Source organism: Panthera pardus, unplaced genomic scaffold, assembly GCF_024362965.1.
Source record: "Panthera pardus isolate Hobbes unplaced genomic scaffold, ASM2436296v1 HiC_scaffold_20, whole genome shotgun sequence".
In the NCBI taxonomy this organism is placed as follows: domain Eukaryota; kingdom Metazoa; phylum Chordata; class Mammalia; order Carnivora; family Felidae; genus Panthera; species Panthera pardus.
Window position 1 is genome coordinate 73,172,253 of NW_026526766.1, and position 12,881 is coordinate 73,185,133.

Consider the following 12,881-nt stretch of genomic DNA (forward strand, 5'->3'; position numbering starts at 1 on the left):
AGACCCAGGACAGATTTAGGAGATTAGGTGAACGGTACTTAGTGGCGGTTTGGCTGTGACATCAGCAGGGGAAGTCAGGGATCATTTTTGGGTATTGGGTGGTGTCCCCAACCAAACCAGTGTGCTCTGGAGGGGGAGGGAACAAGCTTCGGATACACAGAGATGTAGGGGCTGGAGAGCAGCCAGTTAGGAGCTGTAGGGGGGCAGCCTTGCTGACACAGAGCTCAGGGGATAGAGAGGTCTGTGCCAGGTACAGGTGTGGGAGCCATGGCCACCGAGGTGAAGGGCTGAGTAGGTGGGACCGCCTAGGATGACCGTGAGTGCCAAGGCTCAAGGGTCAGAAGCCCATGTTGACAGGAAAGCCTGAAGAAGACAGAGGAGGAGTGTCGGCGGGACGGAGCATGCCTGGGGAGCCCACCAGATGGAGGCAAGGAGGGGAGCAGGTGCGGGAGACAGGCACCACGCTGGGATCTGCCACTGAGGTCTGCCCTCCTGGGAGACCAGAGCGAGCCAGGCAGAGTGCAGCTCACGGTTTTTGGAAAAGAAAGCGAGGCCGGGGAAAGTGAGTCAGCGCCCAGCGGGGCAGTGTGACAGAGGCAGTGTCTCCACTTGTTGCCTATTTTGGGAAAGTGAGATTCCTTATTAAACCAAACACAGTTGAACTCGTGGTCACCATCCCAACCCAAAGCTCAAGAGGGGCAGGGCAGGCTCCGACAGGCCTGCCACGGAACAGATCGCCAGCCCCACGGAGGCCCGCTCAGCCGCAGGGAGGCGCAGTGTTGACCCGTCTCTGAGCGAGAAAGACCTCTGAGCTGGGGGAGGCAGGCAGAGCAATGGCAGGAAGCTTCTGCCCTGCGGAACGCTCTCAGATCACATTGTGCTTCCCCAAAGGACGGACACGCAACTTACCAACGCGAAAGACCATTACAGAAGAAAGGAAACAAACATCTATTGAACTCTTCTCTGTGGCCAAGCACTTTACATGCATTATCTCATTTAATCCTTGTAACAACCCCGAGAGGTAGGAATTATTATTGTCCCTCTCTTCATAGAAGAGGAAACCGAGGCTTACAAAGGTTAAGGAACTTCCCTGAGGTTATGTAACAGCTCACATCAATTAAGCACTTAATGTGCACTGTGTGTGGGCATTGCATACCATATTCTAGGCATTGTCCAACTTAGTCTTCACAACACGGTATAAATAGGTATTCCTGTTGTCTCTCTCTTACATGTGAGGACACAGAGGCACAGAGAGGTTAAGTAACTTGCTCAAGCTAATGCAGCTAGGATGTGGTGGAAACAGGATTCAAGTCCAGGCAGCCTGGCGCCAAACCTGTGTGGTCGTAACCACATTATAGCACACTTGACTGTGTCGCATAGGCGATAAATGACTCCGAAGCTGTACCCTGTCGGCGTCAGGACAATTGTTCCTCGGAGGCTGGGCTGCTTCCCGTGGCATTTATAACGCGGTTGTACGTAAGTCATCCAGCTGGACATGTGGCAGTTACGTTTCGAAACGGGAGATAGAAGGGAAGCATCTGTTTCACGAATTCTCACGATCCTTTCAGTGATGGCCATAAACTTGTGTATGGGGAGCAAAATGGTCTACAGAGACGTTCTGGGGAAGGGCTGGTTGATGTCATGGGGACACAGTGGGAACCAGGGGAGGGGAACCAGGCCTTAGAGCGGAGATTTTGGCTCCAACTCACTATGAGACCTCGGGTAAGTTCCTTCCCCGCTCCCGGCCTCAGTTTCCTCAACTGTGAAATGCAGTGAAAAATGCTAAGATATTCAGCTTTCAGGCTTTGTGAGTTTTCAAGAAATTATAGACATTTTCAAACATAAGCAAAAATAGAAAATATCATATAATGAACCCTCATATGTTCATAGTCCAGCGTTAGCAATTATCAATGTATGGCCAATCTTACGCATTCTCCCCTCCTCCAGTGGATTATTTTAAAGCATATCCTAGACATCATCTCATCTCTATATATCTCTCTAAAAGATGGCTCAAAAAGACAACCACAATGCCACTATCATGCTTGACAATTAACAGTAACTCCTTAATATCACTGACTATGGAACTTGGCTATTTAAAAGTTTTGTTTGGGGGCACCTGGGTAGCTGAGTCGGTTAAGCGTCCAACTCTTGGTTTCGGCTCAGTTCATGATCTCACGGTTCATGGGTTTGAGCCCTGCATGGGGCTTGTCACTGGCAGCGCAGAACCTGCTTGGGATTCTCTGTCTCCCTCTGTCTCTTCCCCTGTTCTGCTTGTGCATACACGCGTGCATGCACACTCTCGCTCAAAATAAAAAAAAATATTTTAAAAAGTGTCCTTTAAAAAAAACTAAAAGTTTTGTTTGGTAATATGGCAAAGAACAGACTGAAGCTTCTAGTATCAATCATAGTGCTTTCAGAATCTGTGGCCAGAGAACAGTGTTAGGGTTGTAATGTCACGCACCAAGTTAAAAAAAGAACAAAACACACACACGTGTTTGAAACACATCATCTTTTATGCGAAGAGTATGCACATTTATGGGGAGTCTGCCTGCTGTGTGTCATGCCCTGTCCTGGGTATTCTAAGTGTTCTCTGTCCTTTAATCTACTTTCCAGACAGGACTCTAGTGCCAAGTACAGTGCCATAATGTTAGAGAGCTTGTGACCAGACATGGGGAAAGAAAAGGAAAGAAAAAAATGGATGGAAAAGTATGTGTTCAATTTAAGCCATCCAATTAAAAATAAAATTGCTATTAAATGCTGTAACCCTGTAACAGAAATAGTTTAAGGCCCCTGAGAAAGAGAATTAAAACGCATTCCCTCAAAATAATGCATTTTCATTTTGTTGTTTTTTTTAAGTTTATTTTTTGAGAGGTGGGGGGAGGGGCAGAGAGAGAGCACGAGACAGAGACGATCCCAAGCAGGTTCCGCACCGTCAGCACAGAGCCCGATGTGGGGCTTGAACTCATGAACTGTGAGATCATGATCTGAGCCAAAATCAAGAGTCAGATGCTTAACCGACTGAGCCACCCAGGTGCCCCTGCATTTTCATCTTGGTAGTGGGTCTCTAATCCTCTGCTCAAAAGGCGACTGAGCCAAATACCATTCCCCATGAGTGTTCCATGAAGCTTTATCTCTGAGCCTTTGTGCTGGCTGTTCCCTCTGCCTGAGGTGCTTTTCTTCTTACTCTCTTTGGCTTAACTTTTCAGGCCTTCTTCCTGCATTTCAGCCCTAAACCAGCTCTTGCCTCCCCAAGCTTTCAGCATTTGTTGCCTGCGCTGTTCATCTGTCCATCTCACCCTGTCTAGTTATAGCCTTTGTATTGCTGTCTTGGGTTGCTATTTAAATTCCTGCATGTTTGTCTTCTTTCCTTAATGTTGCGGCTCCTTGCCCAGTGCCTGCCAACCAACCGTGGGCATGATGGATTCATCCATTTGTCAGGCCTTCACTGAGTGCACCCAGGCCTGAGCTCAGGGTTTAGCATTCAGAAGTAACCAAGGCTTGGCCCCTGAGACTTTGTGCTGGTGAAATTTTCAGGCAGTCTCCAGGGTGAGACCTAGTTCCCAAGTTTATAAGCTGACTGGTATATTGCTGTGTACTCAGATTACATGTAAAAGAAGTCTTTCTTCCTCCAAAGATTTCAGGCTTAAAGGAGTAGCTAATTGAAGAACACTTAGAGAGAGTTTCCTGCTTATGGACATTAATTGTGACAATTTACTTGGCCTGAATTAGCATGAAATCATTGGAGGCCCCTTAGCAGGAAGCAAAGCTCATGGGAGGCTATTAACCATTTAGCATTCTCTAAGCACCAGGGAATAAAAATTCCACTTATTGAAGAGCAAGAGGAGAGGCAGCCTGTATTACAGCTAAAGCATTGTGCCTGGAGATTCAGAGAGTTACAGCCATAGCCAGTGTGAAAGGAAAGTGTGTAGCAAGGCAGTGTGAGCACCTCGATACCAGCTGGGTTGCTCTTGAATGTGTTGACAAACAAAATTAAATTGGTGGTGAGGACGTTGGTAAAGCCTGGACAAGGCTTTTCTGGATTGGCAGCTCTGATCAGTGTCTGCCACGGTCACCGCCACTTAATGCTGACTTGGCCGCTTCCCAGGAGGGAGGCACGTTTGTTTCCGATGGTGGGGGCTGGCGAGATGGGTGTGGAAGGGTTGCTTGACCCAGGGTGAGCACACTGGCCTCTTTGGGTAGATTATTAATATGGCCTTGTCTGATGGGAGGGGGCAAGGAAGAGGGGAAGCAGGTGGAGCCCAGGCCACAGGAAATGGGGCCGGGGGAGAGAGCAGGGGGAGTAGCAGAGTGACAGGAGCTGGTGAGGCACGGCCAGGTGTGGAGTATGCATCTGCAGGGCAGGTGTGACAGTTATGAGGATCAGTCCCTAGCAGTCTGCAGCCCCAGCCCCTCACTTGACTTGGCTGTCTGCAAGAAGCCAGTTTTGTTTTGCTTAGGACTGTCGGATGGTAAGCTGCCACCCTTTCCGGAGAATGCAAACAATATGTATTTATAGAGACCTAGTCTACTGGTCCTTGACTGGGGCAGGCACAGGCGGGTGCCCTGCAGGATTCCCAGGACGGCTTTTTTTTTTTTTTTAATTTTTCTTTAATGTTTATTTATTTTTGAGAGAGACAGTGTGAGTGGGGGAGGGGCAGAGAGAGAGAGAGAGAGAGAGAGAGAGAGAGAGGAAGACACAGAATCTAAAACAGGCTCCAGGCTCTGAGCTGTCAGCACAGAGCCTGACGCAGGGCTTGAACTTGGGAACGGTGAGATCATGACCTAGGCCGAAGTTGGACACTCAACCAACTGAGCCACCCAGGCGCCCCAGCTTTTTTTCTTTTTCTTTGTTTTTAATGTTTATTCATTTTTGAGAGATGGGGAAACAGAGCATTAGTCGGGGGGGGGCACAGAGAGAGAGAGGGAGGCACAAAATCCGAAGCAGGCTCCAGGCTCTGAGCTGTCAGCACAGAGCTCAAACTCATGAACTGTAAGATCATGACCTGAGCCAAAGTCGGATGCTTAACTGACTGAGCCACTCAGGTGCCCCAAGAGTACCCTATATTGATGAGCAGTGAGAAATGTATAGAGTTGTTGAATCATTATACTGTATACCTGAAACTAATATATGTATGTTAATTATATTTTAAAAAAAGGAGAAAAAAAAAAAACAAAAAACAGACCCAAAGCTTATGGGTAGCTCTGAGCTTCTGTGGTTGGTGGAGGGAGTGCTGTTCTCTGATCCAGGATGCCTGGCTTTCCCACGGGACTTTACTACTAACTAGTTCTGTGACCTTGGGAAGAGGACTGGTTCTGAGCCTCAGCCTTTTCCTCAGTGAAGTGGAGAGAATAAACCCTTTCCAGCTTCACTCACAAAGTTGGAAAGCACAAATTGGGTGATGCTGGTAAAAGTGCTTTGTAAACCACAGTGTATCAGGCAAACCTACGTTGCACTTGATAATTGGCCTCCCGACAGAGCCCTCGAGAAGGTGCTGACTCCAGCCTCTGTTGTTCTCCCAGACAGAGTGGATTCATTGGCTGCATGAGCTTTGGGGTGAAGTCGCTCCTGACTCCAGACAAGGTGGGTCCCAGAGAAGCCTCTGGCAAGGTCGTCCCATGGAGGCCAGGACTAGTACGGGCAGAGGCCTTGGTCTGGAAGCCCTCGGGTGGGGCTTCTGTCTTGTGTGCTTCACGACCTGAATAACAACACTTTATCATCTGAGTGACCAAGGGTTCGGGTCCCCTTCTTGGTTCCTTCTTGTCAGAAATCAGTTGTCCAGGCAGCTCCAAGGCTTTCCAGGGGGCTCTGAGTCTGTTGTCTGCCATGAAGGATGCTGGCAGGTCCCTCCCTCGGAGTTCAGCACTGCTGGGCTTGCCCTGGAGGAGGAGGGCCGGGTGGTTCTCCCCCTCTGACGTGATCTACCAGGTCTCATGTTTTTGAGTCTAGCAAGTGCTCAGGGATGGAGTGAGCAGTGACATCCCCTGTGGAGCTTTCCTTTAGGCTGAGTGAAGACTCTCTGGAATCCTGAGACCCTCCCTCTGGGTAGTGGGTCCCTTATCCGCCTCTGCACCGTACCGCCTCCCCCTACCGCCAAACTGGATGCTTTTGAGGAGGCGAGAGACATGCTCCTTTTGCACATGCCCAGGGATGTCCTGGTGGCCTCTGCATGGAGTTGCCAGGTGGCCCTGCCACTTGGTGTCCTGGAAGTGAAGTCTGGGGGTAGGTGGCTGAGGAACCTTTATCCTGCACGTGGGCACCAAGTATCTTCTCTTGATGCAGCTGTGGCTTCCTTCCCTCCTGGGGGAAGATGTTCCCTCCATGGGACCGCTCAGGGGCCTCAGGACACCTACTCTCTGGCCTCTCCGTCCCTCCCCCACTCCCTCCCTTCTGTTCCGTCAACATCCATTGGGCTCCTACTGTATACCAGGCACAGTGCAAGGCACATCAAAAAGCCTGTGCACAGCCTAGTGGGAAGACAGACATCCAAATAGACCACTGTTCTCCAGGGCTGACAGGCTGTGGGAATTCAGCAGAGGGGAGACCAACTCTGCCTGGAGCATCAGGGAAGGCTTCCTGGAGGTGCAGGCATGGCAGCTCCCTTTGGGGCAGGGCCGCCGGACTGTCTGTCTCTACAGAGACGCTGCTCCTGAGGGAGGCTCTCCAGCTGCTGCTTTTTGAGGGGGGTTGGTGGCTGCCTGACCTGTGCCTTCTGCCTCCTTTGTCTGAGCATGTCATGCCTTCTCTCACGACAGGAGATCAACGGCTGGTACTACCTTCTGGGGGAACACTTGGGCCGGACCAAGCACCTGAAGGTGGCCAGGCGGCGACTGCGGCCCCTGAGAGGTGCATGGACACCACTTTGGCTTCTGCCCAGACACGCTGCTCCACTCACCCCCTTGGCTTCTCCCTTCCCTCCCTTCCTGCATAGTAGCATCGCCCCGGTGTTTTGTGGCATCTGTCACCCCTGGCTGCAGTCAAGTCAGGGGTCCGGGTCTCACAAACACCTGCTATGATGCAGGCTGCAGGCAGCCTCTTGCCTCCAACACCTTTATTTATATGGTTGGACCTTCCTGGGAGAGGATTATAGGCCTGACGCCATGTGGTTCAGCAACCTCCATTCTAGCTTGTGGAGGGCTGGGTTTCAGGAACTTTCTGCATGACTCCTTCTCAGGATTCTCCCATGGGCTGCCTTGCTGGCCTCAGTGTGTCTACCTTGATAGGCAGGGCAAGTGGGCCCTGCCACGAGTCCTGAGGCTCAGGACCGGGATTTCATGTTCCCTTCTCTTCTTTCCTTCTCACATGTAGTCCTGGCTCTTGATTCCCTGTTTAGCCTGAGCTCGGGCACCCCCACATCCTGGAGGCCAGCAGTGACTCGGATAGCCCTGTGGGCCTGACACTCTGGCTTGTCCTCTGGGTGGTCTCTGGAATGGGCCCTTATGTGCCAGGAGGAACTTTCCAACTCTTCTCTGTCATCTTCCAGGCCCGCTGCAGAGAATTCCAGGATATGGGGACACTGAGAGCGGGGAGAAACTCAAGGTAGGTGGGGACACGCCTGGGTAGGACTGACAGGGCCTGGGCATCACCCTGGGCTCTAACTTGCTCCTGGTCTGTCCCTTGGCCCAGGAGACCCCTATTAGGACCGCCTTTGGTGCCTGACACTGAGGTTCACTTGGAGCTTGGAAATTCACACGACATGCATTTTTATTTATTTATTTTTATTATTTTATTTTATTTTATTTTATTTTATTTTATTTTATTTTATTTTATTTTATTTTATTTTATTTATGAGACAGAGAGAGACAGAGCATGAATGGGGGAGGGTCAGAGAGAGGGAGACACAGAATCTGAAACAGGCTCCAGGCTCTGAGCTGTCAGCACAGAGCCCGACGGGGGGCTCGAACTCACGGACCACGAGATCATGACCTGAGCCGAAGTCGGCCGCTTAACCGACTGAGCCACCCAGGCGCCCCAAGGCATGCATTTTTAAGTGATTATTTCTTGTGCTTTTCTCAGGTTACTCTTGCTTGGGGCAGTGGTGGGGGGAGAGCCAGGCCCGGGCCCCTGGAGATGGCAGAGTCTGGATCTTACCAGCTTTCAGTCTCTTAAATCCGAGCGTCCCCTTTCCCCCCAGAACCCTCAGACAGCTCGGTTCCCCTGGCACCGTGGCCAAATCACCCTCTGCTTAGGCCTGCTTGATGTCAGCGAGCAGCCATGAGTCTGAACCTGAGACCAGTGGGTCCTTACTCCATAAGGCTGTGAATCTAGAGAGAAACCTTCACATAGGGATTTTGGTGAATTCCTCCAAATTCATTCCATCTCTTGCAGAACATGGCAGGGGACCATGGTTTTCTCTAACAGCCGAGAGAGGGAGAAACAAACTCCCAGTGACTGAGAAGCCGCTCTGTGCCAGATGCTGTTGTTATCTAATTTAATCCTCACTGCCACCTCTGTGATGGTCGTCGCCTCCCCATCTCACAGATGGAAGGCTCAGAGATGTTAGGTCCCTCTCCACGGCCACACAGCCAGCTAGTGATGGAGGCAGGACCTGAAGCAAGGCCTGGCTGCCTCTAAATACACTGTGCCACACTGCTGCTTCATGTGGCCTACCGGGAAGATATGATGGTGCTGTTTTCCCCGATGACATGTTACATGTAGGTGCATGATATTCTACAAAACATCTTCCCTTTCATTTGCTCAATTCATTCCCCCATTCGTTCATTCATGCATTGTCTATTGAACATTCTCACGGGCTAGACCCTGTGCCGGGTGCTGGGGTACAGCTGTGAGCAAGTCAAAGGTGCCTGCCCTCATGGAGCATATAATCTAGAACGGCACGGTCCAACATGGTAGCCACTAGCCTCTTGAAGAGTGGCTAAGGTGACCGAGGACCTGAATTTTTCATTTTATTTAACTTTAATTCAGATTTACCTGGCACATGTGTGCTGTCGCTACCATATCGGACAGCACGGTATTAAAACCATTTGCTGGTTACTATATTCTGTGGCTTCGCTAGGAGTTTAAACCTTCTAGCTTCAGTGTAGGAGCTGCAAAGACCTCTCTCCCTTTCTCTGTACCTGCCCAGCACAGAGAAGGCAGTGACCAGAGAGCCTTCCTGGTGGTTTGTAGGAATGACATGGACACGGGCATCAACACTGCACGTTTCTAGGTGGCTTCATTCTGGATCTGCACCCAGGCCCTGACCTGTGGGGACGTTGTTCTGAGGCCCATTTGATTTTCCCGGGCTTGTACACTGGGAGATGTCCACAGGACTCAGCACAGTGGGGGCGGTCGTCAGAAGCTTGGTTGGGCTGAGGGAGAGCCCCCCAGAAGTCATCTGCTCAACTCTCCCTTTGTACACATGGGGAGGAGATAGAGGTCCAGAAACCTGGGTGATCTGCCCACTGTCACGACAGCCAAAGCTGGGCTGTACCAATGGACACTCTCTGGCGTCAAGGACATGAGTGGCGGGGTGGGTTTCCCCAGAGACGGTGAGGTGGTGTAAGGGGCGCGGGGCTCACCAGGTACTGCTCTACAAGGCAGGGAACAAGACTGGGGGCCAGCTCCACCGCACCCTGCTGCATGACCTTAACCACCGCAGTCCTCAGCTTCTCGATGGGCAAAACGAGGAAGCCAGATCATCTAGTGATTGGAACTCCCTTCCTGATTTGCCTTTATGGTCTACATGTCGTCAGATCCTTAAAGCCGAGGAAACTGACTTTTAAGCAGCTTCTGAATGGCAGGCTGTTCCTCAGACTCCACATGTTTCGTGTTCTCTGTTTTGAGATGGGCTGTCTGTGAGTGCAACCCCCTAAGGGGTCCTTGGATTCTTTAGATTGTGTTAATCCTCTGGATTTGCTACCCGGGACCCTGGGATTTGCAGGGGGAGGTGGCGTTGTTATAGAGCGGGCCGTGTTTTCTGCCTGGGTTCTCGTCCAGCCAGGGGTGTTTGTGAGAACATTGGAATCACAAAGTGGCCCATGGCGGAGAATGCAGCCAGAACAAAGGCGCCCTCTCCCCGCCGGGGGCCGGGGGGAATACTAACTAGTTGACAGGAATTTTAATATAAAACTCTCCCTCTTCCTTGTCATTCTGAGGTTTCAGGAAGCCTTCGGGCTTATCGTGCAGAGGCACACAGCACAGACAGGGCTTGGGGAGGTGAGAGGTGATTTCCTGCCATTCTTCTGCGGGGCGGGCTTCCCAGGGCGGTCATGCCAGGCTGACTGGGCGCAGTGTGGACTCCCACTGCTGGGGGGAGAGCTGGGATTTCATGGGGCGGCAGCTGAGACAGGACCCGCAGCCATGAACCGGTTCAATGGGCTCTGCAAGGTGTGCTCGGAGCGTCGCTACCGCCAGGTGGGTTCTTAGCCCCTTGGGGGCGCATAGGGTGTCATTGGGGGTCGAGGATGGGGGCTCACCTGAGCAGGACTTCTCTCCCTGCAAGTCCTTCCTTGTTTCTTTCTGCTCATTGCAGGTTAATTTCAGTCTAGGGGGAGGATAGAGGTAGAAGCTGGCCCCAAGATCCACCCTTTACCCCCTCTCTAGGGGCAGACCAGGGCCAGCTCTGTATCGTCCTAACCACAGATGTGTGGTGTCCTTGGTGAGATTATCTAGTTGATTTTCTGTTATTTTTATCTGGGGGCAGTGTGGGTTAACAAAAAAAAAAAAAAAAAAAAAAAAAGGCCTCCCAAGCTTGAGATTGGAAATGGCTGAGCAGTTGGGTTTTGTGTTTTTGCTAACTTTACACTTTCACCAACTTTCCCTACTTCTGATGGGACAAGAGTGCCGGTCCTGCATTGTCTGTGTGTGACTATGTGTTTTCACATGTGTTGGTGTGCACTTTTATGTGAGATGGGACGTTTCCGTGTATATGTGTGCACACATGATTTCCTCCCTGGTAGGTGTGATGCCTTGGGGTGGTTCCGGAGTCCTCAGACTCCAGCCCATCCTCACTGAGAAGGCTTGGCCTCTCAGCCTCCTGTCTTGGATGCGGGGCAGAGTGGGAGTGACGATCCCTTAGCTTCAAGGCTCTTCTGGAGCTGCGTGGGGCCCTTTTTCTTATAAACAAGGAATGGGGACAGGGAGGGTGAAGGCAAAGGATGTCCAGATTTTGGGAATGTCCAAACTGAGGAGAGTTCAGGAATGGTTCTGATTTTAAAGGTATAGAAAAATCCCTCTGTGTATTGTAATGACCAGACTGCAATGTGGGTCCTGAGTCCTGCAGACAGGCAGCCTCAGGTCCTAGGGAGATGCCCAGAGGGGCCTCCTGCACCTCGGCTTGGACCCTGGGACCCACCTGTTCTTCCTGCTGTGCTCTCCAGGCCTCAGGGCCTGGCCTGCCCTCCCAGAGTCCGGCAGAACAGCCCCTATGACACCAGCAGCTGGGTGCAGGGTGGTAGGGCAGAGGGCACTGGATGGAAGGTTGAGAAGTTTTTGGTCACCTTGGGATATGGCGCAGAAGACTGAAGCCCGCTGGCTGTCAGAGTAGGGCCAGGCATGGATATGGGTGGGGCCTGGGGCTCTGGGACTGAAGTTCGAGACAGATCCTATACTAGGAGCCAGGACAGTATTTGGGCACCAGCTTTTTGCTAGACCTGGCTCAAACTCAGCCCTGTCCTCTTTTTTTTCTTTTTTTTTTAAGTTTTTAAAAAGTTTATTTATTTTGAGAGAGAGAGAGAGAGAGAGAGAGAGAGAGCGAGCGCACAGAGAGAGAGGGGGAGAGAATCCCAAGCAGGCTCTGCACCAATAGCACAGAGCCTGATGCAGGACTCAAACTCACAAACTGTGAGCTCATGACCTGAGCTGAAATGGAGAGTCAGATGCCTAATGGACTGAACCACCCAGGCACCCCAGCTCTCTGCAGTGCCCTTAGCTGTAGCTCTTGAGCCTCAGTTTCCTTATCAGTGGAGTTGGGATGGTAATATCCAGTGACGGTGCTATGAGGCGAATGGAAGCCTGTGTACAGAGTGCCTGTGCAGCGCCTGGGATGGACATCTAGGAAGTGTTCAGTCAACAGTGGCAGTCAGGGACTCGGGTGGAAGTCTGGGCGTGACAGGGGATCAGAAAGCAGGCAGGAGGGCAGAGGTGAGGTGCTAGCCTGGGTGAGAGCCGGGAGCAGTGACGGTCCCTGCCTTGGACAGGAAAGAGCAAGAACCACCTCCAGGAAGGATGGCCTCTGCCAGGAACTGCTCCCCTCACCTCCTGATCCTTAGGCCCCAGGTCACAGAGGAGGACTGAGAGCAGGGCTACTTGCAGCTTCAGCTTCCTTCTCTGTGCCATGGGCATGCTAAAACCAGCCCTGAGTACTCCTCGGGGCTGCAGTGATGATCAGGTTCCCTGGGCACTGTCCCCAGGGCTCATGATGGACAGAGCATAATTCTGCCTCCTTTGTGCGGTCCCCCTTGTCACACTGAGCCCGGAGGGGAGCTTGCTTCCTGGCACCCTTTCCCTTTCCTTCCCAGCCCCCAGCTGGCTTAGACTTTCCTGGGCTGGTTCTTCTTAGGCTGGTGCCTAGGAAGGCCCAGGGGGCTCAGCCCATAGTCCTGCCTGGAGGGGCCCAGGGTGTGGGAGGGGGAGGCTGTTTTGTGGGAGCACACGCCTTCTCTCCAGATTCAGCTCTGGGGCCAGTTCCCAAACTGTTCGCATTGAGCCCATGGGTGTTAGGACCTGTTTGCAGAGCTGTCATCCCAGGCAAGAGGACTGTGGTCCTTGCTGGGGTAGGACTGGGAAAGGTCTAGAAAGACTTTGTAATCCCAGCTTCTGCTTGGGCTGAGGATGGATTGAGAGGCCCCCTGAAGTCCTTGTGAGTCACATGGAGTGGATCAGGCTCCTGACATCTTCCCTCAGCCCAGCCTGGGCTTTTCACACTCACTCTACGGTTTGT

General features: G+C 51.7%; 1 protein-coding gene across 5 annotated transcripts in view; it reads left to right on the top strand.

Annotated features, from left to right (window-relative positions):
• The window catches only part of RGS3 (regulator of G protein signaling 3), a 139,680-nt gene that overhangs the window by 38,950 nt on the left and 87,849 nt on the right, over nucleotides 1–12,881 (top strand). For 3 of the 5 annotated variants that reach the window (XM_019454093.2, XM_019454097.2, XM_019454094.2), the window contains 3 exons: nucleotides 5,521–5,581; nucleotides 6,754–6,844; nucleotides 7,482–7,537. In XM_019454093.2, coding sequence (XP_019309638.2) covers nucleotides 5,521–5,581; nucleotides 6,754–6,844; nucleotides 7,482–7,537 — 208 coding nt within the window. Of the gene's footprint in view, nucleotides 1–5,520; nucleotides 5,582–6,753; nucleotides 6,845–7,481; nucleotides 7,538–7,874; nucleotides 10,355–12,881 lie in introns of those variants that run through there. The other 2 variants (XM_019454102.2, XM_019454095.2) reach the window with 2 other exon arrangements.